Here is a 22,264-nt window from a genome sequence, read left to right on the forward strand (position 1 = left end):
TAGCCACAATTTTCGGACGGGTAGCCTAAGAAGACACATGTGGTGGAGCGGGGAGCGAGTTTGTGGCGTTGTTTGGCAGTGAAATTTGGATAGCACACACATCCGAAAACATGAAGGTGGGAGTAGGATGGTTCTTTGAGGTAAAGAAGGGAGGTAGGGGAGCGGTAGTGTAGGAGACGCGAAGGGAGGATATTATGTAAGTAAGTTGCAGTGAAGAGGGCATCGACCCAATATGTTGTGGTAGGGAAGCGTGGGACAAAAGGATAAGCATTATTTCATTGAGACGACGGATCATTCGTTCCGATTTGCCATTTTGTGGGGATGTTTGAGGACACGAAAACCGGAAGACTAAGCCATTTTGATTTGCAAAATTACGGAATTGGATATTATCAAATTCTCTACCAAGGTCACATTGAAAGGATTTTATGGGTCGAGAAAATTGAGTTGTGACGAGTGATTGAAAATGTTGAAATTTAGTAAATACTGTTAGATTCATTAATCTCATTATATAATATATTCATATATGTCTCATTTTAATTTAGTCATAAAATTAAAACTAGATCTTATGCATGCAAACAAAAATAGACAAGAGAAGAAATCGTCTTTCTTACTATGGAATTTCGGATTAAAGGGCACAAGTAAGTTCTCCTTCTTACTTGTTCTTGAGCTTTCCTTAAAGTGGATGAACAAAGGATCCAAAATAGAATCCCTCCCAAATGTGAATACCCAAAGAAATCCCTTAATAACTAATATTATTTGTACTAGAAATAATACTAATCTTACTAAAAATTGACCCAAAATATTTATTTTGGTCTCTTGCAATTTCGGTCAAGAGGAAGGAATTTTTGGAGATTTTATCTCTTTAATTTTTCATAAGATGTAGAGAGTAGTATATTTCTAACACTCTAGAAATATTATATGAGGTAATGAATAATTAAAGAGAAAACATTAGTCTTTCTCTAGTGGGAATACCGGTTGGGGTATGGGTCATGGGGGAGCCAATGCATGAAAAAATTGCTCTTCTCAGAAGCTAGGTATGCATGGCTACTAGCTAGATTTAATTATTGTGTTTTCCACTTAAGATAAAACACAATATAAATCTTATACTCCCTCCCTTATTTCGGTACACCTAAAATAAAATGGGTAGTTCATTTTATTTTGTCACTTGTTAATTTTGTCATATGTAACATATTACATGACATGTCACAATGTAATGTATTTTTAACATATTAAAAATCAACATACTCATAAAATATGTCATTTACAAAATCGACTAGTAATTCGTAATTACTTGTACCAAAACGGTTTATCAAATTATAAATTACAACGTCTTGTATTTATAATAAATTATTCATTCAATTTCGATTTCAATTGTTTCATAAACAATAATTTTATCCAAGTAATAAAACAATTCGATTACTTAGACCGTATCTAATATAATCGAATTACAATAAGACACGTTAATCTCACTCACAAATCATCCGTCAATTTTAAGCAATTTAATTAACTCGTATCGGCATACGATTAATTAAATAATCAATTAAGGGTATTTCCCTATAGGTATGACCTAAGGGGATCAATCGATCACCATGCCGCACGACAAGTAATGTCAAACTCTAGTCACCAATCATTACCGATATGTGTGGACCGGTGACCGTAAAATATTACATCCCACATGTATTCTTAAAATGAGATTTAAACATGTGATCATCATGATCAACAGTTGTGATCGCATTATTGTCGGAGGACACATATTCCAACAATCTCCCACTTGTCCTCGACAAGTGTGCGTCACCAATTGTCTTGTCCTATTGCTATCTCCCACTCAATACAAGGTGTCTTTCGGGTCGTACTTGCAAGTGATCATATCGAGAGTGGTTTCCTCGATCTGGAGAATAACTAATTGACCGGAATTATCTACCATAGATACCTTCCGAGCGTGGCCACGCATTTCCAGTTCATTACTCCTCGAGTGGCTCTGAGATATTCTTATAACCCTGACAAGGGGTGGACAATTCATATTGCACTTATTCCCTTCGACTAGCCACATCCATCATAACCCAAAATATGCCCATTTGACCCCATTTACGAAGGTCGTAGTAACATAAATCAAAGTTAATCTGAAACTGTGCCACCTTAGGTGAACAGTCTTTAGTCAAAAGAATCGACTCATTAGAATACTATAGTAGCTCTCGCCACGACCAGGCTATTTAAATTTGCCAGAACTCTATAAGCGGTCATAAGGCCCGACAAAGTGTTCCTAACGGTCTGCCTATGTGATCGACTAGTCATCTCACATGACTCCATGGCACTTGCACTTGCCATCAATCGCATCACACTCTAGTCACTTCGAGCCGTCACCAAATACAAGTGACTATGGGCGAATACTATGTTAATCTGTGTTCACTTTAACGAGGTTTAATTGTCACTACAACCCGTTTGGATGTAACAATGTATAAAGAAAAGATAAAAGACAAATGTGATTATGAACATGAACAAAAAACAACACTTTTATTTCATTTCAAAATTTAACACAAACTTGGTACACGTTTAAGACCCATGGACACCATATGTCCATTGTGTTTAGCCTGCGATAAAGGCTTGGTGAGCAGATCGGCTATGTTGTCATCTGTCCCAACCTTACATATCGCAATTACCTTTCTTTCAATGAAATCTCTAATTACATGATATTTTCTAAGTACATGTCTAGATCTATTACTAGACTTTGGCTCTTTAGCTTGGAACATCGTCCCACTATTATCATAATAGAGAGTGATGGGATCATTGGCGGTAGGTACTACTCTTAGACCTTCCGTGAATTGCCTGATCCATACGACTTCCTTGGCGACTTCGATCTTTCGCAATGTACTCAGCCTCAGTTGTTGAATCTGCAGTCACATCTTCCTTGAAGCTTCTCCAGCTAACGGCACCACCATTGAGCATGAAAACAAAACCAGCTTGTGATTTCATGTCATCTCTATCCGTTTGGAAACTTGAGTCCGTTTAACCATTAACACGGAGCTCGGTGTCTCCTCCAAACACTAAGATAGAATCCTTAGTTCTTCTCAAGTACTTAAGGATGTTCTTGACGGCTATTCAGTGACTCTAACCTGGATTTCCTTGATATCTACTCGCCATGCTCAAGGCATAAGAGACTTCAAGACGTGTGCATATCATGGCGTACATGATTAATCCAACAGCGGAAGCATAAGGGATCAACTTCATGCGTTCAACATCATGGCGTTCGGAGGGCGATTGAGACTTGCTCAAAATCGTCCCAGTTACCATAGGTACCAATCCCCTTTTTGATTTGTCCATGCTGAAACGTCGAAGAATCTTATCAACATAAGATTCTTGACTTAGTGCCAATATCCTCTTGGATCTATCTCTATGGATCCGGATACCTAATATGCGTTGTGCCTCTCCTAAATCCTTCATTTGGAAATGGTTACCTAACCACTTCTTAACAGAAGACAACATTGATATGTCATTTCCAATGAGTAGTATGTCATCGACATACAAGATTAGGAACACAACATTGCTCCCACTGAATTTCATGTATAAACATGGTTCCTCAACACTTCGAGTGAAACCATTATCTTTTATCACATGATCGAATCGATGATTCCAACTTCTAGATGCTTGCTTAAGACCATAAATGGATCTCTTAAGTTTGCACACTTTGTTAGGAGTTTTAGGATCGACAAAACCTTCGGGTTGTATCATGTACACCTCCTCTTCTAAATGCCCATTTAGAAAAGCGGTTTTGACATCCATTTGCCATATTTCATAATCATGAAATGCGGCAATCGCTAACAAAATCCGTATGGATCTTAGCATGGCTACGGGGGCGAAGGTTTCATCATAATGAAGACCTTGAACTTGGGTAAATCCTTTTGCCACTAGCCTAGCTTTGTAGACATCATCATGTCCTTCTATGCCATTCTTGATCTTGAAAATCCATTTGCATTGAAGAGGTCTTGCCCCTTTAGGCAAATCCACCAAGCTCTAAACTTGGTTTTCATGCATAGAATCCATCTCGGACTTCATGGCTTCAAGCCATAACGAGGAATTTGGACTAGAGATTGCAGCCTTGTAAGTGACGGGCTCGTCACTTTCTAAAAGCAACACATCGAGTGTTCCATCTTCTTCAATAAGTCCCACATATCAATCGGGATGGCGAATAACTCGGCCCGTTCTTCTAAGTGGAGGAGGGACAACCGCGTTAGATGACGAACGAACATCTTCTTGCGTCTCTACTTCGGTTTGTGGCTCTTGAACTTCATCAAGTTCAAAATTTCTCCCACTCTGTCTCTTAGAAATAAATTCTCTTTCTAAGAAGACAGCCTCACAAGACACAAACACTTTGTTTTCTTGAGGTTTATAGAAGTAGTAACCTCGGGTGTTAGAATAGCCTACAAAGGTGCATTTTTCAGATCGTGGGGCTAACTTATTGTCATTTTTAGCCTTGGCATAAGCATTACATCCCCAAATTTTCATGTAGGATATATTAAGAACTCTTTCTTTCTATATCTCAAATGGAGTTTTCTCGGTGGCTTTGGTGGGACAATTGTTCAAAGATCTTATTGCGGTTTTAATCGCAAATCCCCAAAACGAGTTCGATAACTCGGTTTGACTCATCATGGATCGAACCATATCAAGTAGGGTTCGATTTCTCCTTTCGGCAACACCATTGCGTTGTGGTGTTCCGGGTGGAGAAAGTTGTGATATAATACCACAACCTTTCAAGTGTGAATCGAATTCATGGCTAAGATATTCTCCACCACGATCGGATCGTAGTGCTTTTATCTTTTTGTTCAATTGGTTATCTACTTCATTTTGAAATTCCTTGAATTTCTCAAAGGCTTCACTCTTATGCTTCATTAAATAGATATACCCATATCTACTCAAGTCATCGGTGAAGGTAATGAAGTAGTCATAATTTCCTCGAGCGGTGATACTCATTGGTCCACACACATCGGTATGTATGAGTCCCAATAGTTCACTTGCTCGAGTTCCTTAACCGCTAAAAGGATTACGAGTCATTTTGCCAAGAAGGCGATATTCGCATGTTCCATATGATTGATAATCAAATGGTGTAATTACATTAGTCGAAATTAATCTTTTGATGCAATTCTCGTTTATGTGACCTAATCGACAATGCCAAATGAAGGATTCATATGGATCACTTGATTTGAGTTTCTTTGATTGAATGTTGTAGATGTCATTAGTCGGATTCGAGGTTTCTAAAATATAAATGCCATTAATGGAAGGAGCTTGGCCTATAACCAAGTCGTTCCTAGAAATAGTCCAACGATTGTTTTTAATGACAAAACAAAAACCGTCCATGTCGAACATAGCGATTGAAATAATGTTTTTAGAAAGTATAGGCACATAAAAACAATTATGTAAATACAACTCAAATCCATTAGGCAAAGCTAATACATAAGTTCCCTTGGATTCGGCCGCTACTCGAGCTCCATTTTCAAGGCGTAGATCCACATCTCCTTTGCTAAGCCTCTTCATGCCTCTTAACCCCTGTAAATGATTACAAAGGTGAGAACCACAACCGGTATCCAGTACCCATGTCCTAGTGGAAGTATAATTTACATCAATAACATAAATTTCCTTAGGAATTTTACCTTTTGGAACGATAATTCCTTCCCTTATATTTCGCAAATATACGGGACAATTCCTAAGCCAATGTCCCATGCCATAGCAATAATGACACTCATCTTTAACTTGCTTGAAGTTTTTCCCTTTCTTTCCCTTCTTCTTGAACCTTTTGCCCTTGGAAGCAAGAACTTGATTGCATGAGCTCCCACTAGTTTTGGCATCTTTCTCTTCCAAAGACAAAGATCCTATAGATTTTATGAGGCGGTCTTTCTGACACCGTCTCACAAGAGATCTTGTAGTAGTAGGGGGTTTAGAAGAAGTGATGAAGTTTATGTTTCCATCCGAACCTATGCCAAAAGAAAGTTCTCTAGTAGTGTCGAAATCATTGTTGAAGCAAACGTCGTCAAAAACATTGTGGCAAGACTCAATAGTTATCGGTGTAGTAGCGTTTGATGGATTCATTGTAATGAACTACAAGTATGGAGGAAAAGGAAATATTTACATTTGTCATTTTTAATCATACTTGTAAATAATTTTAACAAGATATGAGCATTTATATAGTGACCTCTACCCAACTATTATAAATGATTCCAAGACCCAAATTCATATTAACTTAGGCATCGGCAAAGCCGAATACAACCCTTATCAATATAACTCGGTGGATTAACTCTTTAATCGATTCTACTTTTAGAACTCTTGGTCGATAAAATTACATTAATATTTATCTCTAGCCCGAAACACATCCGGCAACCGTCGAGAATACTTTCGTTGAGTTCAACCCAAATTTCGAATAAATGTGTCCATGATCCAAATTTACATCAACTTGGACATCGGTAAAGCCGAATACAACCCTCATCTTTATAAATTCGGTGGGTAGACATTTATCACCCACTTCCCCTGCGTAGCAAGATTTGTACCCCGGTAAAGCCGAGTGCACTCCCTCACGAAATAGATTTTCATGGTTTCTAATTTTTGGTAAGGCTAAGTCTCAATTGTTTATTTTTGCGAGAGGTCATGTCAATTTATTATCTATCACGTTTTAAGTGAACTAAAGTGGTGAACTACGATAATTGTAATTGACACGGTCGATATACTCGATTAAAATGCATGTTTAGTTATGTCGATTTAGCGATGCATGCAACATATAAATAAAATGCAAAGCATAAAAACAAAATCCTAGTATGGCCTTCCTAAAATAGTAAATCTAATAAACTATTACAAATTCGGAAACCAACTCCTTTGGTCCCTTGAACTTCGGTCTTGGCACGCATTTCAAGGCAACACTTTCTTTGATGGATCACCTTCTCGAGTGGCACCGTCTTCAAGAAACTCCGGAATAAATAAATTACATAATAAATTACATAATTTCCTATTATACATTTGTAATTAAAATAAAATAAATCTATTAAATTACAAAACGGTGATACGAGATCACAAAAAATTACAACCGAATCGATATTCCCATACATTTCGGGTAATATCAATTAAAAAAACTAAGGCCATACTAAGTAAAATTACATAATTCAAAAAATTACATAAAATTAAAATATGAAAATCATAAATAAAATGCAGCATTATAATATGTATGAACATGCCCAATTTTATGCTAAATCGCCTTTAAGGAGCCAATATCGTATATTAATCGGTTTTTACAGATTTGCGTGATTTAACCTTTTAAAAAACACAATAATTACATAAATTCATATTTATGTACAAGTTAATTACCCTAACTAACTTAGGACTCAAAAACTAGTCTCCACTAACATTTTGACAATAATTAACCTAGATTTCTTAATATTGTTCATAAATGGACCTAAAATACAAAATTATGCCATAAACTTCAAATTAAATCATAAAAATTTCAAATAATTTCAAAATTTGAAATTTAAGCTCATGAACATTCTGGAAAAATACCATGACACTCATAGTGTTCAAAACCTAGGTTAAAAATTTTGAAAATTTATCGAGAAAAACAATGTTGCGGTTTATCGGATTTATCAATTTTGACCCTAAAAATATAAGAAAAATTATATTCATCAACTTTTCACTTGTAGATCTGAAATATATGATAAAATGTAACATTTGACCTTTTTCCTTAGTCATGAAGTATGTTTTAGCATTTTTACTAATTAAAGTCACTATTTATGTGATTTTTCATCAAAAATTTATAAATCATGCATAAAGACTTCATTATAGCCAAATATTTTACACACATCTTGTAAAATTACATGTGACAACATAAATTTCCATGACCAGATTCAAAATATAACTTATATTAACCTATTTTCCCATTTAAATACGATTTTAACTTGAAAAATCCATATTTCGAGCAAAACAACTGAAAAAATCGAAGTTTAGCTATTTTTAGTCCAAAAATGACATTTTTATCATAAAAATCATATTTTAATGCCATTATAATATAAAATGAACAATAAAATCCATAAATAAACCAAAATATCCTAAATACATTTTAGGACCAGAAACTTTAACATGCAAATAAATTTCGTGATATTTCGTAATAAACACAAATATATAAGTTTTGTTTGTTAATCTTATAACTCGGAAAAACAATAACCGATTTTCATGCAAACAACCTAATGCTCATGATACCGCTTGTTAGATTCATTAATCTCATTATATAACATATTCATATATGTCACATTTCAATTTATTCATAAAATTAAAACTAGATCTTATGCATGCAAACAAAAATAGACAAGCGAAGAAATCGTCTTTCTTACTATGGAATTTCGGAATAAATAGCACAAGTAAGATCTCCTTCTTACTTGTTCTTGAGCTTTCCTTAAAGTGGATGAACAAAGGATCCAAAATAGAATCCCTCCCAAATGTGAATACCCAAAGAAATCCCTTAATAACTAATATTATTTGTACTAGAAATAATACTAATCTTACTAAAAATTGACCCAAAATATTTATTTTGGTCTCTTGCAATTTCGGTCAAGAGGAAGGAATTTTTGGAGATTTTATCTCTGTAATTTTTCATAAGATGTAGAGAGTAGTATATTTCTAACACTCAAGAAAAATTATATTAGGTAATGAATAATTAAAGAGAAAACATTAGTCTTTCTCTAGTGGGAATACCGGTTGGGGTATGGGTCATGGGGGAGCCAATGCATGAAAAAATTGCTCTTCTCAAAAGCTAGGTATGCATGGCTACTAGCTAGATTTAATTATTGTGTTTTCCACTTAAGATAAAACACAATATAAATCTTATACTCCCTCCCTTATTTCGGTACACCTAAAATAAAATGGGTAGTCCATTTTATTTTGTCACTTGTTAATTATGTCATATGTAACATATTACATGACATGTCACAATGTAATGTATTTTTAACATATTAAAAATCAACATACTCGTAAAATATGTCATTTATAAAATCGACTAGTAATTCGTAATTACTTGTACCAAAACGGTTTATCAAATTATAAATTACTACGTCTTGTATTTATAATAAATTATTCATTCAATTTCGATTTCAGTTGTTTCGTAAACAATAATTTTATCCAAGTAATAAAACAATTCGATTACTTAGACCGTATCTAATATAATCGAATTACAATAAGACACGTTAATCTCACTCACAAATCATCCGTCAATTTTAAGCAATTTAATTAACTCGTATCGGCATACGATTAATTAAATAATCAATTAAGGGTATTTCCCTATAGGTATGACCTAAGGGGATCAACTGATCACCACCGCCGCACGACAGTAATGTCAAACTCTAGTCAGCCAATCATTACCGATATGTGTGGACCAGTTGACTGTAAAATATTACATCTCACATGTATTCTTAAAATGAGATTTAAACATGTGATCAACAGTTGTGATCGCGTTATTGTCGGAGGACACATATTCTAACAAATACCACGGATTTAAATTTTATAGGATACACCCATACATATTGCGTAAAATTATCAATAAGCACAAGATAATATTTGTAACCGGTATGACTAGTAATTGGAGAAGTCCATAAATCAGCATGTATTATATCAAACGGGGCAAGAGTAGAGTTTTGAGACTCAACAAAAGGTAAACGACGATGTTTGCTAATTTGACAAGACGGGCAAATATGAGATACATGCTCCTTATTAAAACAAATACTAGAAGAATGCTTAAGACGCTGTAGAATCACGGGGCTGGGATGACCGAGACGGTAATGCCACGTGGAAGCTGCTAGACCGACAAAGGGAGGCTGGGAGGAGGGCGACTCATATGAGGACACGGGATATAACTCGCCAGTACTATTGCTCCTCAGAATCGTTTTCCCAGTCAGGAGATCCTTCACAGAAAAACCAAGGGGGTCAAATTCAATTGAGACACGGTTATCTTTAGTGAATTGTCGGACAGAAATGAGTTTTTTTTTATAATGTTGGGTGTATATAGAATGTTATTTAGATGCAGGGGTCGGTCTTTGGTGGGAATAACTCTGATACCATATTATAATGTAATCCCCTGACTCAGGAGAGCTCTTGTATTCATAATATATAGATGAGTACATGATACACTTGCTAAAGATACAGTGGGAAATCAAGGGATTTCCTAAACTAATTATGGTTATACAATATATGAGGATATAGTTACAATATTTACTAATAGTTTCAATGTGCAATTTTTAAAACTGATTTAGTCTTATACTTGTACAATCGCACTAAATAACACAATTCCCGACAATTTAATAATTAGTACATGATATTACTACAATTATTATTAGAAACTGTAATACGTACTTCCTCCATTCAACTCTACTCTACCATTTTGGTTTTTGTACACTTTTCACAAATGAGCATTCAATTACAATTTTCTCTCAATACATAAGTGAAAATATATTCATGTGTGATCTTGTTTGATTCGTCTTTACGAATACATTAAAAATATCTAACATTTATAATTTTTGCATGTACGTAGCTAACTATATTTACCGTGTTAAACACACGTTGGCAAACGTGAAAAAGTAAAGTGGTAGAGTGGAGTTGAATGGAGTAAGTAACACAGACAAACTGCAAGAGCATATTTTACTTGGCATTTGTAAGCCATGTGCCCATATTTTACTGCAAGAGCAGTTCCCGTCCAACTGACAATCTCCGTAAGCCATGTGCCCATATTTTACTTGGCATTTGTAGTTGCAACACCCTCTATCGCACTGCCAGCTGCACAAAGCTTTGCAGCCGTGCAATCTCTGGAACTCACATGACCCACCAAAGATGCTTCATCCATGCACGCACAGTATATTATCATTATATATTACATTGCTTCTGTGTAGAATCGTTATAATATACTCCCTCCTATTCACTATTTTCTTCCCTATTTTCTTAAACGGATTATTCAGGTTTTCTTCTCCTTTCTTATTTTGGAAATTTTTACTCTTATTTTATTCATCCCTCTCTCCTATTATCAAACCCCACCCAAATTTTACTTTTATTTTATTCATCCCTCTCTCTTATCACCAAACCCCACTTAACTCACAATTATTAATTTAATTCCTAATTATTCATTTCTCTCTCTAATTCACAAACTCACCATCTTCCTTTATTCATTCTTTAATCATCTCCTAAAATCTTGTGCCCACATAAAAGGGGAAGAAAACCCCAAATAGGAGGGAGTATAAATTTTAAAACTGATTTAGTCTTATACTTGTAAAATCACACTAAATAACACAAGTCCCGATAATTTAATAATTAAGTACTTCAATATGATATTACTACAATTATTATTAGAAACTATAATACGTAGTAACAAAGACAAACTGTAAGAGCAGTTCCCGTCCACTGACAATCTCCGTAATCCGTATACCTATATTTTACTAAAAGTTGTTCTACTCCAAAAATCTCTCTTTCTCTCTCTAACTTCACCGCCTTTCTTTTTCCTTCCCTTGAAGGAAACCTCTCCTGCCTCCAACCCCTACCCACAACCCTTGCTCCTCTCCGACACCGCCAGAGATCGGGCCGTTTATTGGTCGGTCTCTGGTGGTTCTGGTGATTTAACCATGGTAGTTCATCCTCGTTCCGGCCACCATTTATCATCCGTCTTGTGATTTGATTTGCTGCGTCGCCTAAAGGTCTACTTTGTCCATAAGCTCTAATCTCCTTTTACCTTTTGCTTATCAATTATTTGTCATCCGGGATCTGCTATTTGTTGGTAATTTAACGGACTTTTGAGGTTTTTGGGATGTTTAGCTGATTTGGTTGATTGTTGGAGGTTTTTTTGGTATGCTCTAGTCAGTTTTCTTATTTCCGATTCAATTTTATGCTTCAATTTCATGTCTGCATCTTTGCGAAGATTTCTGGGCAGTTTGGGCTGGTTGTTTTCTGGTTGATCTCGGTCATCCCATGATGTCTGGTTGTTCGGTGTGTTTTATCTGGCTTTTTACAGTGGGTTTGTTTTACTACGCTTAATTTTTTCTCTGTTGCCTGGTGTGCGCCTGTTTGAGACATTTGCTAATTGTTTCGCTTTCTCGGGTACTTTCTGCTCTCTGGCGTTAGTTGGTTCCTCCATTTTGATGGTGGCTTGGTTTATTTTCATGGTTATGCTGTTTTGGAGAGGATGTATTTAGGGTTGGCTGTGGTGGTATCTGGTTGGTGGTAGTAGGTTTCTTCTTAATTACGACTTGTTTTTCTCTCTTATGTTTACATATTTGACAAGCTATGACTCCCTTCTCTACCTTTTCATCCATTCCCAGTGCTGGTTTTCTTGAATACTTCAATTTATTTTATGGTTGTGATAAGTTGTCAGCTGAAGAAGCCGCTTTTCTACAAGTCCCTACCCAATTAGATTCCCTTGTTTCTCAAATTCACGCCCTTAAAGATTTAGGTAATAACCTTTTTCGACAACAACAGTTTGGTCAGGCTGGTGGCGGTTATGATACCGCGTGTCGTATGCTCTGTTTGTCTCTCAAGGATAAATTTGAGCTTGATTTAAACTGAATCTCATCACTCGCTGTCTCTTTGTGTTTAAATTTAGCAGCGTGTGCTAATAAGTTCCAAGGTTTTGAGGAAGCACTGATCTACCGTTCTATGGTTTTAAATTTCTTTCCTCGCAATGCTAAAGCTCTATTTTGTAAGGCAGTAGCCCTTAAAAAGTTGAACAGGTTCTCGAGGCTCTTACAACTTTGGAAGAGGCAAGCTTAACTGAACCTCATAATAAAGATATTATTCAAGAGCTGGAGGATGTTAGAAAATATCTAGCTATTAACAAAAATGGTAAGCGCGTTATTATTAATTCCTTGAATGCAAATGATGATCAACCAGGGAAAGTGTTGGTGTCCCCTCCACAAAGGCAAGAAGTTGGTTCTCCTCTCCACCATAAAGATGCTGATATGGTGGAGATTACGGACGAGGCTAGTTGTGCATCATCACAGGGTTCTGGCAGTGAACACAAATACAAGAAGCCATTGGTGTGTCTAGAGCCGGCTTCCGATTGTGTTCCTGTTACCTCACCAGAGGTGCCTATGGATTCCAAGGGTAGTATTGTGCCCAATGAAACTACGAATGATTCAGAGGTCAGTCAGTCTTCCTCCTCAACTAACTCAAGATCACCTCACCTCTGCTTCACGAACGAAAAACGACCTCATAATGCACTAAATCTATCATCTCAAGATTATGATAATTTGCTACATGACAAAAATTTGGGTTTTTATCACCCAAGGTCCATGTCGTTCACGAGAGTTTGTACCCTCAACTCTAAAACCATCCAGACGTGAACTCCCCATGCAGAAGACTATGGGTCAGAAGAAGTTCCACCTCTTCTCCTACACCGGAGAATTTCTTACATGTTCAAGATGTTGAACAAACTGAAAGTTTGGAGTTGGTTCAGGAGGAGGCCATTTTAAAGGCCGATAAGAAGACACGCCCTAATTCGTTTTCACCCTATGCTACTAAGATCTCGTTGGTCCAGTTTAAGTTTGCAGCTGTTAGGGATTACTCGTTTTGCAAGGAGGGCGCAAGGATTGTTCGCTTAGCAAGAAGGGACGCTTTGTGGATTCTCGCTCTAAATGCCGAAAGGAGCATGTTTTGGCCACTTCGAAGACACGGTGATTGACCTCTGCCGGCGCTCCAGCTTTTTTCTGCAGGTCCACCCGCAATACTGTTACTTTTATGAGGATGAAACGAAATGATATTCGCTTAATCGAGTTTGATTCCTTTTACCATAAGCCGTTCAAGAAAAGTCGTCTTTTTTCTTCAGTTGCGACTACTTGTTCAGTTTCATTGGTTACTTGGTTTTCAGGTAGTTTTAGGGTTGCTAATAACCCTTTGTTTGTACTTTAAATGTTTCAGACTCGTTTTATTTATAAAAGTTTATCGTTGTCAAAAAAAAAAATTATTTTACTTGGCATTTGTAAATGCAAAACACTCTATCGCATTGCTAGCTGCACAAAACATATGCAGCCATGCAATCTCTGGCACTCACATCACCCACCAAAGATGCTTCATTCATGCACGCAAAATATATTATCAGTATATATTACGTTGCTTCTTTTTAGAATCGTTACATTGTGTACTTTTTAAAATTGATCCTTTCAAGAATTGGATGAACTTTATATACTATATAATTTAAATAATTTTTTTAACTCCCTCAAAGCGAATAATTTATTTTGTATGAAATATCCCTTTGAAAAATTAAATAGTTATGCTAAACGAATGAATCGAAAATCTGTCTCTTCCTCTTTGTCATTCCAAAATATATAGACCATACATATTAGGGTTAGGCTCACAGCCCAATACAAATAGCATAGATATGTGACTAGTACAGAAGACCCGTATTATAGTCCTATTACCCCCCCCCCTCAAGTTGGAGCATATCGATTGAAAATGCCCAACTTGCGAACCAAGGACGTGAACTGAGATACTCCGAGAGCTTTGGTAAGAACATCGGCTAACTGAACAGTAGTCGACACATGTGACGGCGCAATGAGTCCTAGCTGAATAGCATGCCGAACGAAGTGACAGTCGATCTCAATATGCTTCGTACGTTCATGAAAGACCGGATTTTGAGCTATGTGCAAAGCGGACTTACTATCACTGAAAATCTCAACGGGCATGGGGTGCGACACACCCAAGTCCCCTAGTAAACCCTTGAGCCACTTAACTTCACAAGTAATGGCACGAAGGGCACGATACTCCGCTTCAGTAGAGGACAGAGAGATGGTGGGCTGCTTTTTGGTCTTCCACGAGATGGGAGACGTACCCAAAAACATAAGCCATCCTGTTAATGACCGACGAGACTCAAGGCATTTAGCCCAGTCCGAGTCACACCATCCGGACAACTTCAAAGGAGACCGAGCAGAGAGAAGAATACCTTGGCCGGGGGTGCCCTTCAAGTAACGCACAACACGTAAGGCCGCATTCCAATGATCCTCCCGAGGAGCACTCATGAACTGGGACAAGAGGTGTACGGAATATGATAGGTCTGGTCGAGTAACAACAAGATAAACTAACTTGCCTACTAATCGATGATACGGCTCAGGATTAGTAAGGAATTTGCTACCGCTGTAGCCCAGCTGGTGATGTTGCTCAAGGGGAGTAGAGACAGGCTTGCAACCGAGAAGACCCACCTCCTGAAGAATGTCGAGTGTATATTTACGTTGGCATAAGAAGATTCCATCGGTGTTACGGGCCACTTCACGACCCAAAAAATACTTCAAATCGCCTAAATCCTTCATATGAAAACACTTATGCAAATACTCTTTGAAATAAACAAGGGCATTTAGATCATTCCCAGAGACAATGAAATCATCGACATAGACTAGGACATGAATTAGTACCGAACCCTTCACAAAAATGAACAGAGAGTAATCATAGTAGCTCTGGGAAAAACCGTACCTCTTCAAAGCGGACCCAAGCTTGGAAAACCAACACCGAGGAGCCTGCTTGAGACCGTACACTGACTTCTTCAACCGACAAACTAGACCAGGCACCGGAGATTGAAACCCCGGAGGTAACCGCATATACACTTCCTCCTCCATTTCACCATGGAGAAAGGCATTGTGGACATCCATCTGATGCAAATGCCACTTGTTTGCAGCTGCCACGGTCAGAAACGCACGAACAGTGGTCATTTTAGCGACTGGAGCAAACGTCTCATCATAGTCCACTCCTTCGGTTTGATGATTACCAAACACAACCAAACGAGCTTTAAATCTCTCTATGGTAGAATCGGACTTGTATTTAATTTTGTATAGACACTTGCTTACAAGAGCTTTCTTACCAGGAGGAAGCGGTTCCAGTACCCATGTCTTATTATCGACCAGAGCCTTCATTTCAGTTTCCATAGCCGTGCGCCAGGCTGCACTTTGAGCTGCTTCTTTATAATTACGAGGCTCGGTATGGGTCATTAAAGCTGCCAAGTAAGAACGATGTGGAGATGAAAATTTCTTACATGATAAATAATTAGCTAGGGGATACGGAGTACCTGAGGTTGGCGATGACACACGGAGAGGAGCAGCACTAGATGGACTACTATCATTATCATCATCATTGTCAAAATTGAGAGCATAATCACGAAGAGTCGTCGTTGGGATCTTACTTCGATGACCGCGACCCATGGGGGGAGACGGTGGTGAGCTGTCATTGGCGGGCCTAACAGGACCAGTCATGGGCGACCCACCAGTGGTGGACGGGGTAACCGGTGGTGTTTCCTCACGGTTATCGACATGGGGCGTAGTGTCTGGAGCAGTAAGCTCATTGTCCCAATTAATAACCAAATCAGGCTCATTAGTGTCATTTGAAATATCATATGCAGGGACTGTACGTGAGGGTGGAGCAATTAAAGGGAATTGATCTTCATAAAATTTGACATCACGTGATACGAAAAATTCTTGACGGTCGAGATCGTATAAGTACCAACCTTTCTGCCCAGACGGATACCCCATAAATACACATTTTCGGCTTCGACTAGCAAATTGATCACCCTTCGACTTTTGATTATGAGCAAAATATAAGGAGCCAAAGACCCGTAAAATGTCAAAATTTGGAGGTGTCTTAAATATAAGCTCATATGGTGTTGTATCATTAACTAAACGGGAAGGAGTACGATTAATAACAAACGCAGCAGCAAGAGCACATTCCCCCCAAAATCGAATAGGAAAACCACCCTGAAATCGCAAGGCCCGAGCTACGTTTAAAATATGTTGATGTTTTCGCTCTACTCTCCTATTTTGTTGGGGGGTACCCACACATGACGACTGAATCAAAATTCCTTGTGCGGAAAAGAACGGTTTTAATGTATGGAATTCGGTATCGTTGTCACTCCTCACAATTTTTATGTCAGCGGAAAATTGTCTTTTAATGATGGCAATAAATAAGAGGAATTTATTAGTGACGTCGATTTTTGCATTTAATAAGTAAATCCATACTCCCCGTGAAAAATCATCAACCAATGTCAAAAAATATCGTGTTCCGGTCGTCGAAGGAACATCGTACGGTCCCCATAAATCACAATGAATTAACTCAAAAGCATTCAAACTTTTATTACTGCTCAAAGGAAAGCTGCTACGAATATGTTTGGCTCGATGACAAACCTCACATGGTTGTGACAAAGAATGTTTGCTATTACGTAAAAAAGGGAGCAATTTAACAATTTTCTCGGATGGATGACCCAGCCTATTATGCCATAGCTTGAAAACAGACGACCCAGATGTTACCAAGTTCGCCTCCTACGGTTTTTGACAGAGATAGTAGAGTCCATCTAGCCTTTCACCCGTGCCAATCGCCTCCCTCGTATCCCGGTCCTGTATAGTGCAAGAATTAGCATTAGTAATGAACTCACAATGCAAGGCATCACTTAGCTGAGAGGCCGAAATTAAATTACAAGTCAATTGAGGCACATATAAAACTGGATCGAGCGAGATAGTCGGAGTGACATCAACTCGACCCACAAGTGAAGCAAGAATTTTCGAGCCATCAGGTAAGCCAACAACGCGATTCGAGATATTTCGAACATCACAGAGCAGCGCATAATTACCAGTTACGTGATGAGAACATCTCGTATCATTTAACCACTTACCAGAATGATCATGGAAAGGCGTACGATATACCGTTTCTGATGACGCGGAGGACGTGGACGCCATTTGAGATGCATTCATAGAAGGTGTCGAAGGGGTAGTTTGAACAGAATTGCTAGTGTTGTACTGAAAGCCATCCCCACAACTGCCACCCTTTTGCTGCAAGCGAGAGCTATTCCCACTGCCACGCCCCCCACCACGTCCACGCGTGGATGACCCATGGCCAGCACCACGCCGTTGGCTTTTTCACTCGTAATACCGATTAGGCACTTCTACAGTTAGATCAAAACACATGCTACGGTCATGCCCGTTACGTTTGCAATGATTACAATACAGTAATTGATGGTCAGTTCGAGACATTTGAGACAGGGGTTTATTGGTAATAGAACTTTGTGAGCGAACATTAAAGCTCGCTATTTCAGTCGGAGCCTCGTGGGCTTTACCAAGGCCACGCACCCGCTCCTCTCGACACACCATGTTGTAAGCCCGAGCTAGTGTCGGCAGCGGGTTTTGCGCCAAAATCACAGACCTTAGAGACGCATATTGTGCCGCGTGGAGACGCAAAAGAAATTGATGTAAACGATCGGATTCGCGATGTTCCAGATGTTGCTTGGCACTAGTACAGCTCGAGCAACATTTACACTCGATAATGGGTTTATGCTTGTCAAGGTCGTCCCATAATTGGCATAATTTTCCGTAATAGACCGTGACAGACTTCCCTTTCGACTATTGGCAGTCTCGAGGACCCACCTGAATTTGATGGATTCGAGACCCATCGACAACACCAAAGCGCTCTTGCAGAGCATCCCATAAACTTTAACATTTTCGAATTTCGGAAGCAAGACACGTACCTCAGGGGAGATGGTCCGAGACAGCCACGCGACAAGCATAGAGTGTATCGTCCCCCAATCATCATCCGTGCAGGGAGGTTTTGGTTCGTTAATGACACCATTAACAAAAACATACTTTCGGCGCAATTTGAGCGCAACACAGACTTCGTGTGCCCATTCTTCGAAATTATCAAGAGTAAGACGTATGTGGGTGATAGAGTCACCGGGTTTATCTTGAGGACCAAGATAATACGGGGAGGAGGGGTCGATTTTTGCCCCGGAGCCGCCATCACAGTTCGTCATGGTGACGGCTAGGGTTTGTATTTTTATGATTTTAATTTTGAGATAGGAAACACTGATACCATGCTATACGAATGAATCGACAATCTGTCTCTTCCTCTTTGTCATTCCAAAATATATAGACGATACATATTAGGGTTAGGCTCATAGCCCAATACAAACAACACAGATACGGGCCTAGTACAGAAGACCCGTATTATAGTCCTATTAAGTTGACTACAATGAAGCTAATATTAATTTTAAATCAAATTTAAAACCCTAATATTTCAAATTTCTTTTCATAATATATTTATAATATTGAAAAAAGTGACCTCTAAATCTTCGAATGAACGACATGAATGATGGGGAGAGTATATGTAAACAATAATCAGTTATTTGAAATACACAAAACAGATTCACATTGAATTAATAAGGCTAAAATATGAGTGAAAACATCCTTCATCCTATTTTGTGAAATAAATGTTACTTTTTGTGAAAGATTATTAGAAAAATGATAAATACCTAATGTGATTATGAGTATGGCAAGAACTACGGTCCATTTATCCATTGATCCTAAGAGTTCATAAGTGGGAACTGACAATCAAACTAGAAACTATGAAATAGTGAAGTATTTTTGAGTACAAGATTGAGAATGTATTATTCTTGTATATAGATGTTATTTTAGTAATACAACTAATACCTATGCTTAGACCTGGCAAAAGTATACCGAACCCGAAAAACCGATCGAAAATACCTGAATAGACACCTGACCGTATATCCGAAAGGTATAACTGAACTTCACCCCGAAACCTGAATCGACCTGAATTAATTCGAAATCGAACCGAATTTGTAATATCCGAAATAGACCCAAGATCGAATGAACCTGAACTGCTTCAACCTGAATTGTTTTAATCCGAACCGATATATACCTGAACCGATTTCAACCCGTATATTGATGACTGAAACCCAACATTGAAACCCGAAATGACCCGAATGTACCTAGGCGTCACATCTAAGGTGTCTTTTTATACATGAGTGTCACCCATTTAACGTCAATGAATTAATATTATATCGTAGTTATACAAAAAAACAGTATGTATTACTTTTTAAAAAAAACATTATTTGTATTATATCTAATGTTTTGAAAAACAACTTAATCATTTGACATCCGATCCGATTATGACCTGACTCGAATCTCATCTGCTCTGATATTGACCCGACTCGAACCTTGTTTCCTCCGATATTGACCCGACTTGAACCTGAACCGACCCGAAATATCTTCAACCGATTAAAATTGGAAACTGAATTCAACCTGAGTTGAACCGAACTGAAATCGAAAAAAAAAGATAAACCGAAATGACCTGATCCGAAAGAACTCGAACCGAAACTGATCCGATTCACCCGTTTGCCACCTCTACTTATGCTGAGTTTAAAAGTGTTTTTTAGTATGTGATTCTAATTAAGAGCAATATTAATGGCCGACAAAAAAGAACTAGCTATTGAAAGCAAGCTGATTCATGAACATGTTCTTCACTTATCAAATCATAACAAAAGAGTTTGCTTCTGCAAGTAAATTTGCAATAACAAACTACTTTCGTTCCCAACGATAATGATGCGGTCGTAAAAAGTGCACTTTTAACCCCTTAATGAGCCCCGTTCGCATGCTTTTTCACGTATATGTGACCTCAGAGTTTCTCTATCGCTTTGACAAAGCTACAAGATTCCGGGAGTTTCTCTATCTCTTTCACAATTGGCGTTACAAGATTTGAAAAGGTACTATGTGACCTTGGAGCAAGTGTAAGCGTGATGCCTTACTCGGCTTGTGCAAAGCTTGGGATGGGAGAGTTAAAATGCACGAGCATAACGCTTCAAATGGCGGATCGCTCTAAAAAGCAGCCCCTAAGAGACTTGGAGGATATACCGGTTAGGGTGGGAAATTTCTTCATTTCCGTTGACTTTGTTAGCGTAGACATGGTAGAAGATGCTCATATCCCGATCATATTGGGAAGACCAATTTTGCATACCGCCGGAGCAGTAATAGACGTGAAAACGAAATGCTCACCTTGGAGGTAGGCAATGAAAGAATAACTTTCAATCTTATTAAAGTGATGAAAGCCCCCAATCTCAAGGAACATTCTTCATGGTGAACCATGTTCATAATGACATGAATGGCAAAGTTGAGAATCCTCCATATCCCCATCCAAAACATGAGCCTCCTAGTTAGAAAGGCAAGTTAGAAAATCCAACTTGGAAGCAAGAGGTTGATGAAATAGAAATTGATATCTATGGGGAGCTAGGAATTTTTTACAAGCTCAAGAACAATAGTTCAACCTTGGATGGTCCGGGTTATATGGAAAAGGAAATGGACCTTGAAGGCCCAAATGAATCTATGAAAGAAGTTGTTGCTATTGCTAGAAATATAATTGAAGATATCAATTACGAAACCAAAGATATCAATGGTCTTTGGCATGATAAGTTTGAAGGGATAATCAATCCCTATGTTGGAAATGCAGTATGCTTCTATTTTGATAGAGTCTACATTGATCCCAATTAAAATGCTTATGAAATAGGATTTCTAGCCTATGATGATAGTCTACCCAAGTGCTCTTGGGATTTATTCAACAAATGTGAACAAGCATTCGATTACTTCCATGGGACGTTAAGCAACATCAACAACATCCTAGATTTGCCCCTTGACTAGCTAAACAAGTAGAGGAGTTTTGTGGCGTCCTCGCTAAGCCACCAATTGTACATATTCTAACCCTCTAACTTTGCATTTTATTAAGTGTTGTTTCATTGCATTTAGTTCATTTACATGATTAGTGATACTTTACATGAGAGAAGGTAAGGGAGGGTTTGCTAATTCTGTTTGAAGTGTGTGGAAGGAGTAGAAATGAAGTGTGTGGATGCTAAATCAATTGCATTACCATTGCCCGACACTTAATGAAGAAATCCAAGCATTGGAAGGGAGATCAGAGCTTCTTCAAAGCAAGTATGGCGGGTTTAATATTGAAGACAAGAAAAATTAAGTGCCGCCCAGAAACCTGCCTGAGCTGAGGCGCAGGACGGGCGAGCTTAGCTGAGCCCGCCCAAGCAAGAAGAGAACCCGGGCGAGTAGAGTGCCAACCCGGGCGACCTCCAAAGGCAAAAATAAACACAGCCCAGGAAGCTGGCCGATCCAAAATGAAGTCGGGCGAGCTCTTGAATCCCCACGACTTATAACACGCGATCTTCCTATCTCCAATTCATTTCTTCCCAAATTTCAAAACACAATACCTCCTTCTCACTCAAAACACCTCCTTCTAAATACTCAATCAAATCACCCCAAATTTATTTCTAATTTGTCTTTGACACATTTAATCAACTCAAATATCAATTTTAAGCCTTCAAATTACGCAAATCGCCCAAAAATTTACTCACCCAAACCTAGGGTTTGAGAAACTATAAAAGATTGATATTCACAATGTACTTGGTAAGACAATTTAAACAAGATCTCACACAACTATTTTTTATATTATA

At 38.1% G+C, this 22,264-nt stretch overlaps 1 protein-coding gene across 1 annotated transcript; it reads left to right on the forward strand.

The window, feature by feature from the left end:
* The first annotated feature begins 20,219 nt into the window (after positions 1–20,219).
* LOC141630065 (uncharacterized) lies at positions 20,220–20,818 on the forward strand. The gene is made up of 2 exons (XM_074442945.1): positions 20,220–20,300; positions 20,435–20,818. Exons 1-2 carry the CDS (start codon positions 20,220–20,222, stop codon positions 20,816–20,818), a joined length of 465 nt encoding a protein of 154 aa, XP_074299046.1.
* Positions 20,819–22,264: the final 1,446 nt, after the last annotated feature.

This window comes from Silene latifolia, chromosome Y, assembly GCF_048544455.1.
Source record: "Silene latifolia isolate original U9 population chromosome Y, ASM4854445v1, whole genome shotgun sequence".
Taxonomy (NCBI): Eukaryota; Viridiplantae; Streptophyta; class Magnoliopsida; order Caryophyllales; family Caryophyllaceae; genus Silene; species Silene latifolia.

Bases quoted from the DNA above. Each gene is read 5' to 3' on its own strand.
- LOC141630065 (XM_074442945.1), top strand. From the start codon at position 20,220: ATGGCCGACAAAAAAGAACTAGCTATTGAAAGCAAGCTGATTCATGAA. The intron at 20,301-20,434 runs GTTTGCTTCTGC...ATGTGACCTCAG, and splicing joins TATCAAATCATAACAAAAGA to AGTTTCTCTATCGCTTTGAC.